This window comes from Erpetoichthys calabaricus, chromosome 1, assembly GCF_900747795.2.
Source record: "Erpetoichthys calabaricus chromosome 1, fErpCal1.3, whole genome shotgun sequence".
NCBI lineage: Eukaryota > Metazoa > Chordata > Cladistia > Polypteriformes > Polypteridae > Erpetoichthys > Erpetoichthys calabaricus.
Genome location: NC_041394.2, coordinates 59,100,981 through 59,125,563, shown reverse-complemented (window position 1 = coordinate 59,125,563; position 24,583 = coordinate 59,100,981). Strand labels below are relative to the sequence as shown.

The window sequence follows — 24,583 nt, the reverse complement described above, 5'->3', positions numbered from 1 at the left end:
CTTACTCTTTGTCCTGTTAAAATAAGTTATATTAGGAAAACAAAGTATATGGGCATTAGAGGGGAAATGGTGCCTTTTCTGATTAACTGATATAATCAGCAATTGTGGACAAATGCTTTTGATAAGTTTTCAGTATTAAAATAGCCTGGAAGTTATACCCATTTTTTTCCAGGGACAAACATAGAGGATGGATAGATGGATGGTTTCTCTCATTATTCTAAGTGTTCCAGCTAGGATCCTAATTGATTGCTAATAAGCACAAGTGCATGCCTCCATTTGCAATTTTAAAAATAGAAAGACATTAGCAAGAAGTTGCATTCTTTGTTAATGCAATGTAGGCTACTGTTTACTATCCCTTTTTAAATTAAAATATGGTCTATGATCCATCCATCCATCCATTTTCCAACCCGCTGAATCCAAACACAGGGTCACGGGGGTCTGCTGGAGCCAATCCCAGCCAACACAGGGCACAAGGCAGGAACCAATCCCGGGCAGGGTGCCAACCCACCGCAGGACACACACAAACACACCCACACACCAAGCACACACTAGGGCCAATTTAGAATCTCCAATCCACCTAACCTGCATGTCTTTGGACTGTGGGAGGAAACCGGAGCGCCCGGAGGAAACCCACGCAGACACGGGGAGAACATGCAAACTCCACGCAGGGAGGACCCGGGAAGCGAACCCAGGTCCCCAGGTCTCCCAACTGCGAGGCAGCAGTGCTACCCACTGCGCCACCGTGCCGCCCCTATGGTCTATGATAATAATTGCTATTATTTCCGCTGGTTGGTGTGCTGGTTGTGTTGTTTTCCCTGATGACATAGAAGGTACTGTAGCTGTAACATTTTTGCCCAACCTATGCATATTCACTTTGAGTATAACACCAACTGATTAAGAGAAAGCGGATAAGCTGTTCTTTAGTAAGAGCTAACATGCAATCACATTATATTTCACCCCTGTTTTTAAATGAGTGGTTATTTTTATATTTATTTACGGTAAATGCAGTTTCTTGATTGCATATTTCCTCAGTATGTGAAGTTTTTCATTTAAACTCAAATTTATTCCCATTATTCAAAAGCATACATGCTGTTTTTTTTCAGGTGACACTAGAAATACTATGAGGGTGTTATATTATATTGTACTAATTATTTATATATTTTTTAAATTCCCCTTATTAATTTTGTGATATCTGACACTGTATTTGTCTATTTAATGCTGCAGATTGTGCATCTGTTTTTATTTTTTTTTTTTACATTTGAATGTTAGGTTTTTGTGTAGCACGGTGGCACAGTGGTAGTGCTGCTGCCTCGCAGTTAGGAGACTTGGATTCGCTTCCCAGGTCCTCCCTGCGTGGAGTTTGCATGTTCTCCCCATGTCTGCGTGGGTTTCCTCCCACAGTCCAAAGACATGCAGGTTAGGTGCATTGGCGATTCTAAAAATTGTCTCTAGTGTGTGCTTGGTGTGTGTGCCCTGCCTGGGGTCTATTCCTGCCACGTGCCCGGTGTTGGCTGGGATTGGCTCCAGCAGACCCCCATGACCCTGTGTTAGGATATAGCGGGTTGGATAATGGATGGATGGATGTTTAGTTTTTAGTAAATTGTACTTTACCAGTATTGGTTCCATTTTGTTTGGTTATGGTCAGTGCCATTTTGTGTTCCTGTTGTTAAGGTTGCTCCAGCATTGATATCAGAAGCTGTGACCTCTGACTAATTACTTATGGGGATTAAAAGTCATACAGAAAGGTCAAATTCTTATCTGAGTTGACAGATTCCAAACCCCTTTTTGTCGTTGTGCCCTTTTTAAAAAAGAATTTCTGGTTTCAGTCTGTACTAGTTTTTTTACTTTTGATCAGAAGTCACTTTTTGATTTTTGTCTTGTGTTTTGGCTTTCTTTACTATGTTGTTTACTTCCTAGTTACAGCTTACAGCACCTTTGCCTATGGACTTGATTTCTCTCCTGCTTACTTAACAAAATATTGTTGCTGCTGTTATTAGCATAACAGTGGATTTGTGTGTGCGAATGCCCTCTGATGGTGTTTTTGCTAGCATAGACTCACAGAGAAAATTTCATTCAGCCTAACATTGTTTATGATCCCAGTTCTAGTACAGTATATCCATTCTAAAGTTTTATACTTCTTAAAGCTTTAACCATAAAATTTTGAATGTCTCCTACTTCCTGTATGGTATTCTGGACAAGGGATTATAAAGCTTCTGTTGGTACTATTTATTCACGCTAATCTTTGCCAATTTGTTATAACATTTTCAGATTTTGATTCTTTTTTCTATACTGATTTACTTCTATGTTAACCCAAGATAGTGAAGCCTCAACATTGGGTGATTTTCTTCCATGACTCACTAAGTGGTGCAAGTCTCAGCAAAACATCAAGGTTCTTACAGGGGAATGTTAAATGCATGGTGGATGGGTTGTTCATTTATGCGCCTATGACCTAAAGAGCCTATGGTTCAACTTTAACCATTTTCATGAATTTCATTTTAGTTCATTTTTTTTACTTATACTTTTAAAAACTGCAAGTTTCATTCTCCACTTACTTCCTGACCTGCAGTGTATTTGAGACTTCCATAGTGAGGATCAGAGCTGAACCACCAAAGGATGAGGCTGTTCTGTGCCATCCTATTAACTTTATAGGTTTATAGAAACATTATTGTTACATGTTCAGATTTATTCAGTTTTATTAGAAAACTGGTTTAAGAATGGCCTTCATGTGGATGTTTGTTTTGGGAGCTGGGGGTGGTTCACCTGTGGCATCACTCTGAACCATCTGAAGAATAAAGAAAGGATACACCAGAGATGTTTTGTTGTTTAGCATTGTTATCTGACTTCTCATTTTAGAATCTTACTGTTCTTCAAAAAAGATAAAAGATAAGCTCTTTTAAAAACTCTACGCTATAAAAATTACACATAGCCTCTGTGCCAGCTCTGTCATTTTGATCTATTTAGTCTTATTATTCATCTTTTCTAAGTTTGTCCTCTAGTTCATTACTTTTTAGTAAATGTTTGTTATTTGCTATCAGGTTTACTTAATAATCCTAATTTACTTTTGCTGGGTAAGGATTCACTGTTATTGGAGACATTTAATATGTCCTTTACAAGTTACAAACAATGCTTTATGGATTCATATTTCTGCACAAACTCTCCTGACATCTGGGGTTAAATTCACCTGGAGCTATCCTACTAGAATAAAAGAGGCTTCAGGAAAAACCTTCCATTTTGTCATTGGATGAAGTAACAGTAGCCTGGAAAAGGCGCTACATTTAGAGGCAGAACAGGACTGCAAGGAACTAACTTCTTATTAGTCCCAAATAATAAAAAAAAAAAAAAACATCACAGCATTGTGAGAAGAGTTCCTACAAATAATCACAAAACATTTGATTACATGTGCCAAAACACAATATGCAAAATCACAAAAAAAGACAGTGAGGTGTTGTAAAAGTACTACTTGAAGGCATTATAACAGGCTATTTCTATGTACATTATGCTTTATATTAGCTGTTCTATAATTCAAAATATAAAACTATTCACAAAACAAATTTATGGTTTAATTATCTAACATGATTGCTGCTCCTTTTCTACTCTTGGTTGAGTTATCTAAAAATAAATTGAGGCTTATACTTTCAGCATGGCACTGAAAGTGACAGAAAATGTCTGGCTGAAAGTACATCACAAAATTCTTCCTCTTTTACAAATGAGAGGCTAGTGTAACATTGTGTAAAATGATATTCAGAAAGTCGTAATTGTAGATGGGGTGTTACTTTTTTGTCATTAAAGCTGAACATTTCTCCAATTGCATATGGCTGTTGGCTGTTGAACTTACTGTAGGTGGCTAGTTTTAATTGGTTCCTGGTCACAATTTTTTGCGTCTTATTTCTGTTTTCCAGATCATTTGGACCTCAGGCTGACTAATGGAACAAGTGTCTGTGATGGAAGACTGGAAATATTCTATAATGGATCCTGGGGGACAGTGTGTGATGATTCCTGGGATTTACCAGATGCAAATGTAGTTTGCCGGCAGCTCCAGTGTGAGGCAGCTGTAGAAGCCATAACTCCAGTCTCATATGGACCAGGAAGTGGACACATTTGGCTGGACGATGTGCACTGTCAGGGGAATGAATCATCTCTCTCGATCTGTACACATCGAGGATGGGGACAAAATGACTGCAGGCATAAGGAGGATGTGGGAGTAAATTGTACAGGTAGACTAATTATACTAGTAGTCAGTGTGTAAACTTGTCAAAAGTTGAAAAACATTACTTGTCCAGAGTATAAATGAACTTGAAATTGCTACTTTGTTCTGTGTTATCCAAAACCTTAAATCTTTAATAGTGATGTTTAGTAATTTATCAGGTGCTCTGTATTTTTACTAATGTATACAAATACTTCAACAAACATAATAACATTTCTTTGTACTTTTTTAAAATTCTGTTTTGGAAGAATTCAAGATGCTACGGTTAACAGATGGCTGCTCTGGACAACTTCAGGTTTTCTATAATAACTCATGGGGCAGCGTCTGTGCAAATAACATGGATAAAGCAACTGCTGCCAAGTTCTGTCAGGAATTGGGCTGTGGCAGTCTTAAGTCTGATGTTAAAGAAGAATTATCAAAGCTGGACCTTGATCCAAAATGGCTGGACAATGTGAGATGTAGAGGACATGAGGCTTCCGTCTGGCAGTGTCCCTCATCTCCCTGGGGTAAAAATACATGCACCAGGACTGAAGTGGCAGCATTCTCTTGCACAGGTAAAAGAACAAACAAAAATATCCTTTTTAATACTATATCTTTGGAATTCAAATATTATTGATCTTATAGTGGTAAATATCTATGACATCTTTTGTTTTTTAATCTAGCTGTGATTAACCACAAGAAGGGGTACGTAGTCACTATAAATCAAAACAAGTACAAAAAAATAATTGTCTCTAATGGTACAGAACAAAATGACTAGTGTTAAATTTTATTATAATTCCAGAAATTTCCTTTAAAATGTACATAAGGAAATAGTGAACGTACAGTATATATGGTTAAAGTTCTGGTGATTTCGCTGTGCAAAATCACAAAATAAAGAGTTAAGCTTATCATTCTTACCACTAAAGCAGATTTTCATCATAGTTGCGAAATCAACTACTGATTCAATTGATGCTGCCTTAGATTTCTGTGTTTCGTTTTTCTTTGTTAATCAATTTAAGGTAGCTCACATTTGTTTCAGAATAATATTTCCGAAAAATAAAAAAAACAAAAATGAAATAATCAACTCTACACTTATATTACAAAATATGAACATCCATCCATTATCCAACCCGTTATATCCTAATTACAGGGTCACTGGGGTCTGCTGGAGCCAATCCCAGCCAACACAGGGTGCAAGGCAGGAAACAAACCCTGGGCAGGGCGCCAACCCACCACAGGGCACTCACACACACACACACACTAGGGACAATTTAGAATCGCCAATGCACCTAACCTGCATGTCTTTGGACTGTGGGAGGAAACCGGAGCACCAGAGGAAATCCACACAGACATGGGGAGAACATGTAAACTCCATGCAGGGAGGACCCGGGAAGCGAACACAGGTTTCCTTACTGTGAGGCAGCAGTGCAACCCACTGTGCCACCGTAACGATGAATATAATCCTGGAAAATATGTAAATATAAAAACTACTGTTCTACAAATTGTTTTTTTATTAAAGGAAAATGCTATAAAAATAACATTTTATATTAAGTTGAATATATTCAATAAACTGTAAAAATTAAAATGCTACGGAATAAATAAAAAAACTACCCAGGAAACACTAAATAAGTCTATAGAAAACCATTCAAACACCAATCCACCATTCATTCTTTTTCAAAAATGCTTTTCTGTTCAAGGTCAAGTGTAAATAAAATAAGATTTTAGTTTGTAAATATTGTTCTGTTATTTTAATAGTAGTAGTAGTTGTAACGGTAGTAGTAATTGTACTGTCAAACATGCAGCACATCACTTCTGTCTGGCACCATGAGAAGCTTCTATTTGGTGGATGACTTCTCCCCTCACTGAAAAGTATCATCCTCTCCCCATCAGATTATCTATTGGTCTTCAGTCTGTTAAAATGTGTGAACTTTTGGGATTGTGGAAATATATGGCATGATTATCTTGTAAAGATTGTAAATGAACCCTGGTCTGGCACTATAATGGAGAACACGTCATCCTAATCTATCCTGGAAAGGAAAGCAGAAAGTCATAATGTACTAATGGAGGGACAGTGTGGGATGTTGTATAGAGGAGTAAAAGTCTTCCTACCTGAAAGATGGGAGCAGGAAGCTAATCAGCTTATGTAATAAACAGACCTCTGCAAGGTTTCTTGTTCCTTTTATTTTAGTTTGGGATTGAAGACTGCAGGTGCATCTCCGGCAGCCAGATGCAGCACTTCAAGAGAACATTCCTGACCCTGGAAACCCAAAAAACAGCTCCTGAATGGAGATTAAAAGCTCCCCCTGATTAGTATGTTAATGAGCTTGAAGTTGAGAGTAAAATGAAGGCAGAGGCAAATATGCAGGAGAAAGAGAAGTCAGATTTGTTCTAGAATGCAAAGAAGGAGCAAAGTTTCTGCTTTGTTTGTGAGTGACTGAACTAGCAACTCCATGTGATTGAAATTGTCTTGTACATCTTTATATGATCTGTAAATTTGTTGGTCATAACTGCTTTTTTAAGTCAGTATTCTAGGTATGGTATGATAGCTTCAGTCAGTCAGTCAGTCATTCTCCAACCCGCTATATCCTAAAACAGGGTCACAGGGGTCTGCTGGAGCCTATCCCAGCCAGCACAGGGCGCAAGGCAGGAACAAACCCCGAGCAGGGCACACACACACACACACACCAAGCACACACTAAGTTCATTGAAAAGTTAAACTTGATTCCAGACATATCACTTTGTCACTTTCTCAGCCTATAAACTGTAACACTTTTTGCATGCTGAACCTCAGTGCCCATTCAGTCCTGAAGGTTGCTATGCTATTCAAAATTCTAACTTGTATAGACAAGATCCTAATTATTTGAGGAAAGTTATTTGGCAAAGGATTAGCTGTATTCCGACTTGAACACATACTCCCTGATAAATGGTACTTTCTTTGTAGTCATAGCCAACCTTCACAAACACCCTGATGATGGAGCCACATTAAATGAAAATATCACTCATCTGTTAATGCTGGTAGTCTTCTTGAAACAAACAGCTGATGAGGCCCAAGAAGGTTGCACAAGAGTCTCTGGTCCATGTTGGTGAAGAACTGAAAAACTTGCGCTTTCCTCCTGTCTTTGCAGAATGAATCCAGCAAAGCCAGTTGGCAGGACAGCGAGGATGGAGTATATAAACCAGTACTCTACATGCATTATACCTGGGTGTGGTGGCTGTTTCATAACTTTAAATCTAATCTCATTATGACAAAATTAATATAAATAAAATTGCCCACGTGATTCCAGTAAACATTTCCATTTGTCAAACATTTAACTGTAAAAAAAGTTTCCTTTAATGTTGCTGCCTTAGACTAATCTGGTGAGCTTTTTCTGAAATTGTTATATACAAGATCGTTCAGCTTATCTCCCTTATTAGTTATGGATTCTCCAAGGCTGGTGGTTTAATTAGAAAGGTCTTATGTTATGCATTTTGCAAATCAAGCTTCTTTATTTCATATTGTATCTGACTCCACTAAAGTGCTATTTCTTCTGCTTTTTAAGTAGCCTAATAGCTACAGTCTGCCTGAGTACTCTACCATCACTCATTGCTGAAATGTCCCTGAATGATGGAATTTTCACTAAACTTTCTAAATTCACTCTGAATAGATGTGTGAGAATGGCAATTTATTATTGTAGTTGCACAGTCAGATCTATTCTCTTATAAATGGTAATTGCCCATGCCTACATGGCAGATTAAACAGATATCAGAGCTGTCATAACACATTTATTATCATCATATTTCCCAAATTAGAATGACATTTTCAGGTATCATATATTACCAATGTCTTTGTCCACTATCTATGCATGTGTAAAATAGCAATAAATGACTCCGACTGTAAATTTTAAATTTAATTTTATTTAAGATTTGAGAGGTAATCTGTTTTGTTTCCATTTAATGATTTTCAGGAAGTATGAAAGTCAGCACCAATAACCCAAAGCCCTGTTCAGAGGACCTCACTCAGAAGCGCTGCTCAGGTGAGCTCATAGTTAATTATTTCCTAAGTCACACAGTGTGGTTAAATCTAAAACTAAAGAATGAACCCTTGACTTGTTTTACAGAGGCCTTAGACTTGAGACTGGTTGAAGGAGCTAATAACTGCTCAGGGCGAGTAGAAATAAAGTATGGAGACACATGGGGCACAGTCTGTGATGACGACTGGGACATGAAGGACGTGAAAGTGGTCTGCCAACAACTTCGTTGTGGGGAACCCATGAGTGCAGAACTGGAGTTTGGAGGAGGACGTGGCGTTATCTGGCTAAACAAAGTGAGGTGTAGGGGCACCGAGGCCCACCTGTGGGACTGCCAACATGAACCACTAGGAAAGAATGACTGTGAGCACAAGGAGGATGCAGGAGTGAACTGCACAGGTGAGAAAGACTGTAGTTTACATTTTAATTCAAATGTGATTTTTTTCATTTATTTACCAGACGGACTCTCATAGCACAAAGCACAGACACACAGACACATATCATAACATAAAGGTTGAAGACTTTATAATTTGCCTCCTAAATTGCACATTTGTGTAAATAAACAGTAAAAAAGAGACCCATTCAGAAAATTAACTATTAGAGAAGAGTCTAGGACAACAAATTGTCATAATTCATAAAAAGGAAGGCAAAAACAGGCAAAACATTAGCCAAATCAATAATATATTTTAATCAGGATTTTAAAATTCACAAAGTGTATAGAACCATCCATCCATCCACCTTTCAAACCTGCAGGGTTACAGGGAGGCTGGATCCTTTCCCGGCAACCAAAGGGTGTAAGACAGGACATTAGTCTATCTAAGGGTTGCAAACTAGCAATAATAATAAACTAAAGAATAAAAAAACTGAATAATATTCAACAACAAAACAAAAAGACAAAAGGAAAAAGAAAATAAATTTAAAAAAATGCTTTAATTAATTTAATAAACCATAAATTAACAAATTAAAGAACAAACAGAATAAATACCAATGCATAGCAAAACAAAAAAGCTAAAAGGAAAAAGAAAATAAAGAAAGAAAAATGCTTTAATTAATTAAGTAAACCATAAAATAAAAAGAACATATTTACTAAGAAGGAGGCTAAAAAGTAAAGGGGCTGAAATAAATTAAAAAAGAAACAAACAGGTAATAACCAAAGCCAGTAATACACAATTCAATATACAAAATAAAAAAATGAGAAAAGCATTATTCAAAAACTCAATGATGAAGCAAGGGCCACAGCAATATAGTCTAGTGACTGCAGGTGATTTAAATAGCCTTCTCAAAACGATATAGTATATAATATAATGACCTCAGCAACTGAGAACAGCCATTCAATAAGAGGTTCTGCGATTGAACACAAAGAACACAATATGTGGACGAGGGACCAAAAGAAAGTAAAAAACAAAATATAATGTAAAGAAAACAAAAGTAAGGGAGCACAGAAAAACAAACACACAAAAAAATTACAGGGTTAAAGCACAGTGATTATCCTTAAATAAATGTAGTCCACTGTTTTTTTTTGTAATAAGTAAAGTCTCAGTTTCACCATCCCAGAAGCAGATATGTCCCCTGGCATCCAGGAGCATTACATAGTAGATGTCGAAATTTATAACTCAAGAAAAATATGTTGCTTTGTTGATAACTGTTAATTACCTGTTAATTGTGTCATCGTATTCTGTGCTCAAATATCTTATTCCGTGGTTACATGTTATGTCAAGTATCACAACTGTATCACCGCCATCCCCGATATGCTAAAGATCTTCGATGCATCGTCTGAGGCACAAAATAAGAACCTAATCAGGAAAACTATTCCTCTTCCCAATAACCACATACTGTGTCTGTCCATGGCGGAAGACAGAAGAATCTTAACTAGAGTCAAACAAAACAAGACAGCTGTACTAGATAATATAACTGGTTTTGTGCTCAGAAAACCTGTAGACCAGCTGGCTGATGTTCTTAACTAATATCTATATATATAATTCACTAAGGCACGCAAGACACCTTGGAGTGCAAGACACCATGGAGCACGCAAAACAGAGCCACGACCGCCAACTCACAGAGCCCCGCCCACCAACTCTAAGACCATGAGATACGACAACAACTCACAAAGCCATGCCCACCAACTCTAAGAATTTACTAAGTCCATGGCAAGCAAGACGCATGCAAGACAGCCACGTCCGCCAACTCACAGAGCCCCGCCCACCAACAATTTGAGCGAGAGCGAAAGCATTTGCCAAGAATGTTTTCATTAATCAAGAACGAAAGTCGGAGGTTCGAAGACGATCACATACCGTCGTAGTTCCAACCATAAACGATGCCGACTGGAGATCCAGCGGCATTATTCCCATGCCCTGCCGGGCAGCCAACCTGGTAACCAAAGTCTTTGGGTTCCTGGGGGAGTATGGTTGCAAAGCTGAAACTTAAAGGAATTGATGGAAGGGCACCACCAGGTGTGGAGCCTTTCACTTAATTTGACTTAACATGGGAAACCTCACCCGGCCCGGACACGGAGAGGATTGACAGATTGATAGCTCTTTCTCGATTCTGTGGGTGGTGGTGCATGACCGTTCTTAGTTGGTGGAGCGATTTGTCTGGTTAATTCCGATAATGAACGAGACTCCCTCGTGCTAAATAGTTATGCAACCCCCGAGCGGTTGGTGACCAACTTCTTAGAGGGACAAGTGGCTGTCAGCCACGTAAGATTGAGCAATAACAGGTCTGTGATGCCCTTAAATGTCCGGTGCTGCACATGCTCTACACTGAATGGATCAATGTGTGTCTACCCGGCACCGAGAGGCGTGGGTAAGCCGTTGAAACCCATTCGTGATGGAGACTGGGGCTTGCAATTGGTCCCCACGAATGAGGAAATTCCCAGTAAGTGTGGGTCATACGTTCGCACTGATTAAGTCCCTGCCCTTTGTACACACCCCCCGTCGCCACTACCATGGTCGGGTGACTTGGTGGATTATATATAGAAAAGCAGCCGGAACCACAAAGAACAATGAAAAGTCAACGTGGCTCAGAGGTGCATGTGGACTGTAGCAGAGACGAAAGCGACTCAGGTGAAGAGTTGGGGGCAGGCACATGAGCAGGCAGTGCGTACTGAACGATGACTAAGAGATGACTAAAAAATCATCAGACTAGAATAGCTGTAAGGGCAGAATGGGCGTCCTTCCCTTCTCCCCCCGTTCCACTCTCTGTGCCTGAGCGCCGTCCAGCCCCGTCCCTCGCTCTGGGAGGTGGAGGCGCGACAGCGGCCCTCCAGTTTTCAGTCACGGACAATTGTATGTTGCCCTCTCCAGAGTTCCATCTTTTCATTCACCTACAGTGGTATCCTCAAACCCACCCCATTTAGACAACTGTGTCTTTCAGGAAGTGTTCACCCATCAATACATAATTATGCAGCGGGTTGGCTAGTCTTCTGTAAACTCCCTGAATCAGACAGTCATCACCATGTGTTTCAAGGAAACCACAATTATCACAGAAGATAAACAGTCAGTGGTATGTCCCTTTGGCAATCACACCAGTTACCATGAAGTACTGTACATTGTGAGCCTTGTGATGAGACATATTAAGGCCTACAACCTGTTGTTCTAAACCAGAGGACTTAATCATAATCATTGTCACAAAAGAATTGCAAGGTGTTGTTCAATGAGACTTTATAATGTAGCCAGAACTAAAATGTAACGATGAAGACCAAAATTAAAAACGAAATAGTAAGCTTCAATACCAGAATACTGAAAATGATACTTTTATAGATAGATAGATAGATAGATAGATAGATAGATAGATAGATAGATAGATAGATAGATAGATAGATAGATAGATAGATAGATAGATAGATATCTAGATAGATAGATAGATAGATAGATAGATAGATAGATAGATAGATAGATAGATAGATAGATAGACACTTTATTAATCCCAAGGGGATATTCACGTACTCCAGCAGCAGCATACTGATAAAAAACAATATTAAATTAAAGAGTGATAAAAATGCAGGTATAACAGACAATAACTTTGTATAATGTTAAAGAGCCCTTGTTAACTGTTTGTATGTCAGACAAATCCACTCATATCAAGAGAGTGTTTTCAATTAACCCATAATGACTTTGAAACTGGTGATGTGACACAGTTAAAATTAAAATTAAAAAAATGTAGAACTTTAATGAGCAAGGAAATAAAATTTAACCTCATATATGAAAATAAAGCTCCAAAGGTAAACTTGATAAACACTATACAAATGTATAATTATTTAAAAATGTAAAAAAATATTCAAACTACAAAGAACATTTGAACATACAAATGTGTTTTCATAATTCGGATGCGTGCTTTCATCGCTGCTCACACTCCTAACTTGCTATTGTACTGCCAGGCATCAGCTCAAATCATGCCAGCAAATTTGTTGATAACATAACTGTGGTGGGTCTCATCTTATATATAAATGTCTATGCGTGGAAGTGTGTCTGTCTGTCTGTCTGAAGAACAAAACCTCCAAAGAAAGAGTCACTCACTTAGCGGCTAACACAGAAGCGAGGCGAGCACATTGTCAAAATGGTATCCCTTTCACTTTTTCTCCCGCTGGTAATGCATAAGTGATGCGGGCACGTTGGCAAAACACATCCTCCTTGAAGAGAGATACCCAAAGTAGTTCCTTTCAATTACCTGACATCTCTACATTTCAATTTATTTTTCTGACAATTTCAATAGTTTCTAGGATCCCATGCTTTTTACAGCGCGGGCTTACACAGCTAGTAAGTAATAACGAAGAGTCAATATATAGGGAGGAGACACAACAGTTTGAAGTCTGGTTCAATAAAAACAATATATGTTAACAAAGAGCAAAGAGGCGACATTTGATTTCAAAAGACCCGTCCTGACCACATACCACTGCAAATCAATGGCTCCATTGGTTTATTCCTGCCTTGCACCCTGTGTTGGCTGGGATTGGCTCCAGCAGACCCCCGCGACCCTGTGTAGTGGGTTGGGTAATGACTGACTGACCAACTGCATCCCATTTGCCAGCTGGTTTTCGTAGCCCAGTCCAAGTTTGTACACCTGACATGTCCTGCACGTATACCCTTAAAACATAACAGCTCATTTTATTCATTTTAATTTCAAAAGGTATCCTACATCTGTAAGTTCTGAGTTTGTTTAGAGGTTTACAGGGTGTGTCTTTGAGTACAGTTAAATAACTTAATTAATAAAAACCATTGGCATCAAATTTTGCTCATGCAGGGGCAGATCATAGAGTCACAGAATGCAACCAACTTGCTGCAGACATTTACACTTTGCACAAACTACCAGCCTGGGTATTAATGAGGTGTTTCATGTTTTTCCGCACTGTTATCAACACTTTTTAAATGGCTTTGAAAGTTGATTTCAAATTCACTTTATTAAATACTTCTGATAAAGGTTAAAATCATTTATATTTTACTTTGGATCAATACAACAATCCAATATGATTTTTAGGCAAATTCACCCCAGATTCAAACTCCCTACCTCTAAAAGCTCCAATGTCATCTTTTTCCAAAAGTGTAGTTAATGCTATTAATCGAACCACCAATCGGACTTTGGCCCAAAAGGACTGCAGATTAAACTTAAACACCTTCGAAGCTCCTAGGTACGTGTTCTGTGCTTGCTCACAATGCACTGCTCAGTAGTTCTTTGATTAATTTTTCTTTAGTCAGATGTATAGGTGGGCTTGTTGCAGGGTAACTAATTTTTGTTCACAAAGGAGTAATCGTTGACCTCCCTCTGGATGGGAGGATGATCTCTGAACAGTTTACTGGTATTGTGTCCAAATACATAAACAACAAACAAACAGAGATTATACTACTTAATAATGATAAAGATTACTTTTTACATTGACATTATTATGACATTAATTTAGGAACAATTTCATCTCAGTTTTTAATTATGTCTGATTTACTTCTGCACTTTATAGTAAGAAAATGAAAAAAACACTATGCATTGTGTATATGGAAAATTACACATGCATACATGTCATAAACATTTTTGTTCTTAGCATGTGAATATTAAGCTACACATACAAAAGCACTGGTATAATAATCTAAAGCAAACAATGCAGAGAAAAAGAAACTTCCAGACTATAGATGGTTCTTTACCCTCAGATGAATATTTGTCCATAATGCTGTATAGAACATGATTTACCATTATTTTGGTAAAGTACGATGAAAATATTTCTTTCAATTTGGGATACAGGCTATAATTACCAGAAGAGACTTCTATTAACTTAGAATCAGAAGGAAGACTCTTCACAAAAATGGAAGCTAAGGCGCAACAGCCATGAATTTACATTACTGGAATATTTTTAGACGGTGTTCTTTCCTAAAAATCCTGAAAGCTCAAAGGTCCTTTTATCCACCAGTTAACTGTGGGCCATTCAATTAATTTTTATTTTCTTCTTTAGGATTTGCACAGGATAACAAGACTCCAATACCAAAAGGTCAGCTTCACATCTGTAAAGTCACTTTTCTTCTCGTCTTTATGGTCTTGTTATTATCATGTCTGTTCGTAGATCAGACAGTAGCTGGTGTGTTTCAGTTCTTTTTATTTAACATTTTTGAACAGAAGTCTCCAATATCAAGGGTTCCAAAGAGCAGCCCATCCTCATGATTGTCTGTATTGTCCTCGGAGCGCTTCTCTTCCTAATAACAGTCCTGCTGGTTGGTCAGCTTCAAAGAAACCGGACGCTAAAGAAAGGTAACTTTAAAACAAAAGAATACACTTCCATCTCTTAACATTTTTACCTTTCTATTTGATTTTTTAAATATTGTAATAGGCATTTTTCTAAGAGACCTAATTTATGAAGAGACGGAACACAGATGAAAATTGAACAAAGTTAGCTGATTAGCTTTTGCCTAATTTGTTCTTTGTGCCTGATTACTGTTAGTTAACAAAAAATAACAATAAATGTTTTTTAACATTTATGAGTTTTTTAAAAGAAAAAAACAAAGCAATAAATAAATTCACAAACAGTAACATTCTCAAACTCATTTTAAAGCCTATCTCTGTAGCTTTGGGCGTAAGGCAGAAAACAGCCCTGAAAATGGCAATGGTCCACTTCAGAAGTAAAAATGCATATATAAAATCTAAATAGTGGCTTGTCCCCTTAAAGCCATGGCGTTGCCAAGTAGTTTCTTGAATTTCAAACAGTTCTAACACTCAAGCTATTAATATCTGAGAGAGTCAACAAAATACAAAGGCAAACCACCTTACTTAACAAGAACTTCAGTTTAACACTGAGATAGATGTCAGAAGAAAGAAAAAGCTGAAGCAAAAGCCTACTGTGTGTTGACCACAAATATGAAAGTCAGTCAGTCAGTCATTTTATAACCTCTTTACTCCTGAACACACTTCAAAATATGTATATGCAAAAACTAGACAAAAAAAATTAAATGGGAGTTGTTTTGCTTTTATTTATCAAAAAATCTGTCAAGGGGGTAAGGACAATTTACTTGTCAATATTTATTAAAATAAGCTAAATATTTGTAAACACAAATTTTTTGATAAGTCAATAATTCTTACAATATGGAGTACAAGATTTAATGTCATGATATAAATACTTTTCACTTGTTTAGATTTCAATTTTTGCAGTGGCAGGGTAATGGAAGTTGCTGGAGCATATCCCAACTAACTTAGGGCGCAAGATAGGAACAAAACATGGACAGATTGCCAGTCCATCGCAGGGCAAACACACATACACACACATCCAAACATAAACCCGACCATATACTAGGGCCAAATTAGGAAACACCAATCCATCTAATCAGATTGTCTTTGGACTGGGAGAGGAAACTCACACAATCACAAGGAGAACATGCAAACTCTACATAGGGAGAACCCAGGATGTGAACCCAGGTCTCCTTACTGCAAGGTGGCAGTGCTACCACTGCACCCCCATGCTTCCCAATAAGGAAGTTTAAGTGGCATTTATATTTAGACAACAATGAAGTGATCAAAATAAAGGAAATAGCAAATAATGGCCAAAAACCAAATAGGCCATAATTCCATTCAAAAAAGCAACCCTAAAACAGCAGTCAAAAGTCAAACTCCCGAGTATTTGCTTTAGCACCTGTGTAATCAGCATGGACATCTTCCTGCTAACCTAAGTCTTGATACTAAAAAAAACAAACAATGAGTATGGCAAAATGCAGTCCAGTAACAAATATATATATACAGTATATATATATATTCATAGCATTCGTAGTCTGAATCTCGATCTGATTGTATGGGTGGTTACCCATACTGCTATGCAGACAAGATATTTCACTTCGCCAGCAACCATCCAGTATCTCATAAACGGAGCTGTGTTAAAACTCTATTCAAAAGAGTCCACACCCATTGTAATACGAAGGAAACAAAAATGAATGAGAGACGCTATCTCTTCTGTCTTTTCACTTCAAATGGATACTCAAAAACATTCATTAATCGAAGCTTACACAGAAGATGCCAAAAAACTCAGCAATCGACTTGAACCAGAAACCCCACCCCCACCTGGTACTCACTTCCTTATCACCACAAGGTGTCTGAAGGTGCAGCATGCATCCTGGCCAAGTCAGGCGTCAGAATAGCACACAAACCCACGAATAATCTGTGCATGGTCCTCTTTAATGCTAAAAACAAGAAATCGACAGCAGAAACACGAAACGCAGTTTATAGCATTCCATGCAGTTCTTACATTTAACTGGGACAATGTACAATTAAGATTTAAGGCCAGTACCAAAAGTGCCAGAGAGCTGGCCGAATCTTGGCTATCAAATGAGAACGCCATCAACAGACATTTGGACATAAACCCAGCATATGCAAACTTAAGAAGAACATGTTCATAATAAATAACATCTTTACAACCAATAACCGACTCCCCCCACCCCTTTCGGACTGACTTAGCCCCCCCCCCCACTTTGATATATATATACAGGAACACAAAATACAGTTTAAAAAACAAAACAATGAATGTCAAAAAAGCACAATCAAAAGAGTAAACATAGAAAAAAAAACATCGAAATCATATTTCCATGAGGTGAACACCTGAGAGTTTTACCATTGAGCAGTGTGGCTCAATTACAACATGACATGTCACTTGACATAACACATTAGGAAAGTGGCCACATACATTAATTTATGTGACCACATTCCATGACAGCCATCTTTGATCTGTGGAACAATAACAAGGAAATATGATAAAAATAAATAACAAAAGTAGAAAACCTGTGCTCATACATTTATGCACACAACTATAAAACTTTTTATGTTTGGAAACATGTGTCAGCCATTTCTTACACAAAAGTCAGGATTTATAAAACATAAACGTGGTATGAAAACTGCCATGAAGTTACAGATGGTTTTAACTATTTGTAAGTCCTATGCAGTCGTTTTTGGTGTTGGCATTTTAGCAACTCCAGACGACAAGACAATGAACTGAACAGAAAATCTCATTTCATTCCGCAATTCATTGACACCCTGGTCACATTGTGATGTTCATCCATCCATCTGTTTTCTAAACCAAGTTGTTCTAAATCATTAACAGTACAAGGATTGTGTAAATTTTGTAATGCAGGCCCCAGTTCAGCAGACAAGTCCAAGACGACAGTTCTAGGATATCTAAAACAGCTTATAAGTCAGTCACCCTCACAAAATAGAAAACAAATACCATTAATGATATTTAAATGACAGAAAATGCTGTGTTTTTAAGTTTGTTTGTCTACATATTTTGATTGTGGCAAAATAATCACTTTCTTATTTTAAGAAGTTGAAAAATATATTCATAGCATAAAATACATTTGGATGCGACTTAGTGAAATAATTTGAAGGTTGAAGCATTTTCAGTTATTTATTTGCTTCATTAAGAGACAGATTCCACATTTTAAAAAAATATTTCCCAAATTGAACAAATTGAATAGGTGTGATGGAGATTTGCTCAGACAGCCACACCACTGCTTGTATAGGCATCCATAAGCTGTAGCCACACACACTACAGTTTAATCACTCATGCTGACTACTGACGATCTGTTTGCTGACAAGAGTGTCTTTCTGGTGTGTAAACTGGGAAAGTGCTGTACAGAATCTATTCAAGTTGAAATAACCTAATTTAAACTTAAATCTGAAACAGTGAACTAATCTGTAAGTGAAATTTTACTGAGTGTTTATCTGTTTTTAGGACTGGTGATGTGCAAGTAAAAGTTGTTTTTTGGCAGGATGGATTATAATATTCATTCATCCAGCCATTGTCTAAGCCCCCTTTCCAGAACTGGTAGCAGCTAGAGCATATCCTTGCAAGCAATGGAAACAGGCAGAAACAATCTCTGGACAGGGTGCCAGCCGATCGCAAGGTGAACAAACATACACACTGGCCGAGTTAGCATCACCAATTTACCTAACCTACTTGACTTTGGAATGTGGGAGAAAAACACAGAAAACTCACGTGGCCTCATGTGCAAACTCAGTGCAGTGATCACCCAGGATGTGGCCACCAGACTCCTCACTATGAGGCAGCAGTGTGTCACCATGCACCTAATTCTTGGAGTAATGTATTTACATGACCTGTGGCCTTAAAATTGAGGGATAAATACCATTTATTTGAAATTAAATTCCACCAAATGTCAGTAATACCACACATTCAATGCGTTTTCTGTGTTCTTCTATGGTCTGAAGTAATGATATCACTCAAGAACATGACCAAATTTATATGGTGACTAGATCATGAATATTCAAAAAGGCAGTTTTTTTAAGCCACACATGGTTACTGGTGGGAGGTGTAAGGAGTGGCTAATGTGAATGCATGCACACGTATTTTTAAGTTGATAAGAGATTTATAAAGGAACTTGACATGGGACATGGCATACATACTTTTACATAAATCCTTTTTTTGCCTTTGTAGCATAAAGAAAATTTTTGTGTGGAATTGAAGCAATATATTAAACATGAGTCCCCAGACAGGCCACTTATTTTATATGTAATGTATCCAATAAGCACCGACAACTGCAGGACACAAATAAATGTGAGCACCTTAGTAGTATGGAGGTGTCTCCATACTAAGTACAAGTAATACTGCACCACTAAACTTGTTGCAATGGTCGATTATCACATTCCTTACAGTCCTTATATCTCCTTCCAGGAATGGCCATGGATGAACTTCTTCCCATCAATAATGCAGTCTATGAGGAAATTGAGTATAAACTGGCCAGACAGGGGACTTATGGAGCACCAAGGAAAGGTAAGCAGACACAGCAGACAAGTACAATAGCTTCTGTAGGTGGAAAGTGTGCTAGCAGCTAGTCGTGCTCTGTACTTCCTGTGTTAACACAGTAAAAATATTACATGTGAGACTGGAGAATTTCCAATTTACAAATCAACACACTATCTTTTCATAATACCAGTTAACTTAATTCCATCATGAGTTATTCTTCAGTGGCTGTTGACTCAGTTACTCATATCAATTTTAAATGTTGAAGTGACAGATTGTTCTTTTAATGTACAAATGGAATTTTGCACATAAAGGCAATGGTGGAAAACACAGTGAAGTGAGTGCCTTTATTCTTGGAAGCTATTTAACAATTTAGAGTATTAGACATTACCATTTCTGGTTGTTACAACATTCAAGTGCAATCAAATGTATTTGAAATTGCTATGGGTTGTTGGAAATGACAATAATACTCTTTTAATCATACATGTTCTGAATCTATTTTATTCATTATACAAACGTAAGATAGCTGGAGGCAACTGGCTATGCCATTAGCACTTGGCCCAATGCAGAAGTACACCTTGGATGAAACATCGATCTATTACAAGTGACAATCCAGCACACTTTTATTCCCTCATGTTCCCTGCACTGGACTTGCATTTCATCCTGTATTGATTCCTGCCTTGTACCTGATTCTGTTGTGATTGCCTCCAGTTTCAAAATAAGTCTTTGAAGAACTCAGAATGTTTAGTAAATATATGAAGGGGTGGACAAAAAAGTTTTGTTTTTTTAACTGGCAAAAGAAACAGACTTTGCCTGTCATTCTCAGGGAGCTTTCTGTCTGATGAGCTACCATATGACTACGAGGACATTGAGGACGATGACCAAGACCATGTTCTAGGTAAATACTGAAAACTGTAGTTAGCACTTTTATTGGTTATTTGCTTTCAAATCACTATCATTTAACTGACATTGTATGATTTCTAAGGTAGGAAACTGGCTTCGTTGGATAGCCCTGGCTACTATGATGATACTGAAATAGGAAAAACAGAAGACCTGCCAGGTATTGCACAGCATGTTATTATAGGAACATAGGACAATAAAGGCAGTTCATTTAAGGCATTAGAGAAAACACAACAATAACCTCATAAGTTAAGGATAAGATTTCATTTTTTAATACTTAATCTAGGCAAAGGTTTTTGTTTCGCTTTAGCTGGGCAATTGATTTGTCCTTCACTTTGGGTCACAAAGGCAAAAAAGTCCTATTTTCTTTCAGTAGAAGATAATAAATACATGTAAGTGCACCAATAAATAACAACCATTCCATACAATCATCCCCTAAATGCTCAGTCAAGATAAATTTGATCAAACTGTATTACCAATTAATAATAAGTATTATTTTATATACTTTTCTCTCTACAGAAAACATCCCTCATGATGAGCTGCTTTACAACTATGACGATGTTGAGGAACCCTTAGAATACTCCACAATCGGTATGCATATGTGCTAAACCACCAGCATGTTTTGTGTTACACTAAATGCAGTACTTCTGTATTTATTTCTTCATTTATTTAATAATTTTTAACACAAGGCAATTTACACAAGATAAAATACATCCATACATTTGACTGGTTGAAAGTGCAATGCAGGCTGTTGAGAATAATTATTTCAATTAGATGCATCAGGATTAAACTGATATTTCTGGCAGAATTTGATAATAAACTGGTACCTTACCCACAGTAAATTAAATTAATAGGTTTAAACATGGCTGTTATTATTTAGAATAGAGCTCGATGTATTCGAAGTGTAATAATCCTGAGATGTGAAGAGATGTTTTTTTAAGAAGCACCCTGTTTAAACTGATCCTCAGGTTAGGACATTGGACATCTCTGGGTCCACGGCCCTTGAGGCTGATCCTCCAATTAGCTGTGAACCACACAATCTCACTGAGATTACACCAGGTAGTGAACCAGCTGAGGGTAGGGAACGCTGCAGGGATCTGTGGTATTCTGGGAGAACTTCTCCAGGCTGGTGGTAAGGCTGTCCTCCTTGCATTGCAAGCAATTTTTGCTTCCATTAGGGAGATGGGCATCATTCCAACTGACTGGAAAATGAGACTTGTCTAGAAAGGGAAGGATGATCAGCAGTATTGCAGCAACCACAGGGGGATAACACTGCTCTCGGTGTTGGGTGTGGTCTTGCTAGGGTTATCCTCAATAGGATCCATGATCATTTGCTCACCTAGCAGCAACTGGAAATGTCTGGTTTTACGTCTAAGAAGTCTGCCATCGACCGTATCCTGGCACTGAGGGTTCACATGGAGCACAAATGTGAATATCAGCAGTGTTTCTTTGCAGTCTTTGTCAATTTTCATAAAGCGTTTGACTCAGTTGATCGAGCTGTCCTGTGCAGGATCCCCCCAAAGTATCTGGATATCATGGCTGGACTGAACACTGGTACTGTGAGTGCTGTGTTTTTTTTTATTCTTGGGTTAATCAGGGGTGTGTTCTTGCTCCTACTCTGTTCAGTGCTTGCATGGACTGGGTGTTGGGTAGGGTCATGGTGTCCTGCGGCTGTGGGTCATCTGTTGATGAAGAAAGATTCACTGATCTTGACATTGCCAACAATTCTGTGATCTTCGTGGAGTCAATGTAAGCTCTGATTGGGGCTCTTGAGAGACTGAGCAAGTAGTTGTAGTGTCAGGGCTTGCGAGTGTCCTGGATAAAAGCCAAGACCCAGGCCTTTAATGACATCTTGGGCACAGCCGTCAGCAGTGTGTCTATCTGCGGAGAGAATATCAACCTCATTGAGAAGTTTACTTACCTCGGCAGTGACATTCATGACTCTGGTGACTCTGCCTATGAAGTCAGTTGATGGTTTGGAAGAGCATGGGAGGTCATGAGGTCACTGGAAAGGGGTGTGTGGCACTCCTGATATCTTTGCAAAAGGACGAAGGTCCAAGTCTTTAGAGTCCTGTGGCTTCCTGGTTTGCTATATGGTTGTGAGACATGGACACTGTCCAGTCACCTGAGACAAAGAATGGACTCCTTCGTTACAGTGTCTCTTCGGAGAATCCTTGCGTACCGCAGAGTCCTGAATGAGACACATTATCTACATTGTGAGGGAGCGTCAGTTACAGCACTGCTGCCATGTAGCATGATTCCCAGAGGATGATCCAGCTCACAGGCTTCTCATTGTTGAGAACCAGACCAAGAGGATGCCCACCTAACACCTGGCTGCGGCAGATATATAATCATTTCCCAGGAACAAGACTTGACCGTGTGTCTGCCTGGGGGGTTGTCAACTGGGATCCCTAGTTGTTTCGGCATGTTGTGGGTGTGGCAACACCTTGTTCAGTGCATGCTCCCCAACCTGACCTGACCCAGAAGTCAGTGTACAGGGTTTTTTTAACAGCCAATGAAAGCTTAAGGAGTAAATCTATGAAAGGAGTCACAGGTCAGGACTAGAGTTTTGGAATTAATCCTGGCAGTAATGGAAAGTCAGTGGATGGAGCACCGCAGAAGTGTGATGAGAGAGACAAAAAGCATCAGCATTCTGAATGTGTTTAAGGGTTCAATAGCTGTTAACTAGTGCCTCACCAGTAAGGAATGCAAATGAACAAAAACGTTGAGGGGCATGAGTCATAAAGAAGGAATGAATGTTATAGATGGTTTAAAGGAAGAAGAGAAAATGGATCATTGAGAACAGTCATCTATGGTTATGGCAGATTTACTGACCAGAGGTGAAGAAAATAGCGGGATATTACCTGTAAAATCATTAGGAGGGAGATCTATGGAGTGAAGCAGAAAGCAGGTACAAATGCTCATCTTGGAAGACAGAACAATATCCAGGGTGGCTTCGCTGCAAATTATTATGAACAACAGCATTGTCTTTGAGTGAATATTACTATTTGTTAAAATGTGAATACAGGTCTTTCAGATCTTAAATAAATTCAATATTTTTTATTGTTATAATGTTTACTATTTTTAAACCTCAAGGTCAAATGTGGAAAGAGAAATAAATAGGTTCCTTGTGGTGTATGGCTACATATTAGAGAGTCTCCATTACTAAATAATTAACAGAATGGTTGACTTTCCTCCTGGTACTCTAGTTTTCCTCCCATATCCTAAAGACATTTGCTATTTTGGCAACTTTAAACTTGGCTCTGCATGAATGAGTGTGAGTATGCCTTGTAATAGACTGGCATACCATATATTACTGCCTACATAAACTTTCCAGGAGAGGCTTCTAACCATATGACCCTCATTTGAAAAGACCAGGCACAGAAGATAAATGGACTTTTTATATCACTTAGACAAAAACAATTCATCTGAATACCAGCAATCATTTTAATGTTGACATCTTGGCAAATTCATATTATTCTTTGAGCCTCCTTGTACGCTTGTCTTTCACAGATTCTCGTGGTGCCATGGAGTACCCATTACCTCCTGAATATGATGATATCGAGGATGAGGCTCTTGGAGGAGAATCGCCCTAAATTCTGTGCTGTAGTTAAAGATGCCTTTAACAGTGTGATGAACATGTCTAAATCTTTACTGTAACAATAAATATATCATGTCACTTGTGTTATTTTTTTAAGTTTGTATATTAGAAAATGTTTTTGCTTTAACCAAAATTTCAATTTAAAATAATTTGAACAAAAAACCTGACATTATGAAATGCACTAATTTAATTAACTATTTAATTAACTCTTTACTAGTAAAGTACATTTTTTCTGCAATCTTTATTACTTCTTTCAGGTCCATCTTTTATTAGTGTTAATCGAGGCTATTATTTTTTTCATTAAATAAACGCTGTGTAAATGCAATTCCTCTCTATAAGTGTATGCTTTCAGAGTATGTCTCAACTACTGAATATTTACAATTTATTTTCAGACCCAAAACATAACATGATTGCCTCTGGCTCTTTCCAAACTTTCAATGTCTCTTGACCTCTTGAAGTTCCAGCTCTTCAGAAGTACTCATTTTAAGAGCTGCTTGGGGCAAAACTGTGACACCCTTCCATTTATATCAATACACTCAGAGCTTTGGCTACAGTGGAGGAATTGGCTTTTTTCAAAGCAGCCACTTCAGGATATTGCATTGCTTATTCAACCAACACAAGCATATATTGATACCCATTTTACTCTTAGGAAGAGATCTACAATATCTAATCCCACCCGTTGA

General features: G+C 38.0%; 1 protein-coding gene and 1 long non-coding RNA gene across 2 annotated transcripts in view; both read left to right on the top strand.

The window, feature by feature from the left end:
- The window catches only part of LOC114642267 (antigen WC1.1-like), a 186,647-nt gene that overhangs the window by 140,786 nt on the left and 21,278 nt on the right, over nt 1-24,583 (top strand). Inside the window, exons 26-35 of the mRNA XM_051935686.1 lie at nt 3,900-4,214; nt 4,453-4,758; nt 8,128-8,196; nt 8,281-8,589; nt 14,624-14,659; nt 14,788-14,916; nt 19,331-19,429; nt 20,226-20,297; nt 20,385-20,459; nt 20,819-20,890. Coding sequence (XP_051791646.1) covers nt 3,900-4,214; nt 4,453-4,758; nt 8,128-8,196; nt 8,281-8,589; nt 14,624-14,659; nt 14,788-14,916; nt 19,331-19,429; nt 20,226-20,297; nt 20,385-20,459; nt 20,819-20,890 — 1,482 coding nt within the window. The remainder of the gene's footprint in view (nt 1-3,899; nt 4,215-4,452; nt 4,759-8,127; nt 8,197-8,280; nt 8,590-14,623; nt 14,660-14,787; nt 14,917-19,330; nt 19,430-20,225; nt 20,298-20,384; nt 20,460-20,818; nt 20,891-24,583) is intronic.
- The window catches only part of LOC114642271 (uncharacterized), a 16,305-nt gene continuing 12,114 nt past the window's right edge, over nt 20,393-24,583 (top strand). Inside the window, exons 1-2 of the long non-coding RNA XR_007936265.1 lie at nt 20,393-20,459; nt 20,819-20,890. This is a non-coding gene — a long non-coding RNA (uncharacterized LOC114642271). The remainder of the gene's footprint in view (nt 20,460-20,818; nt 20,891-24,583) is intronic.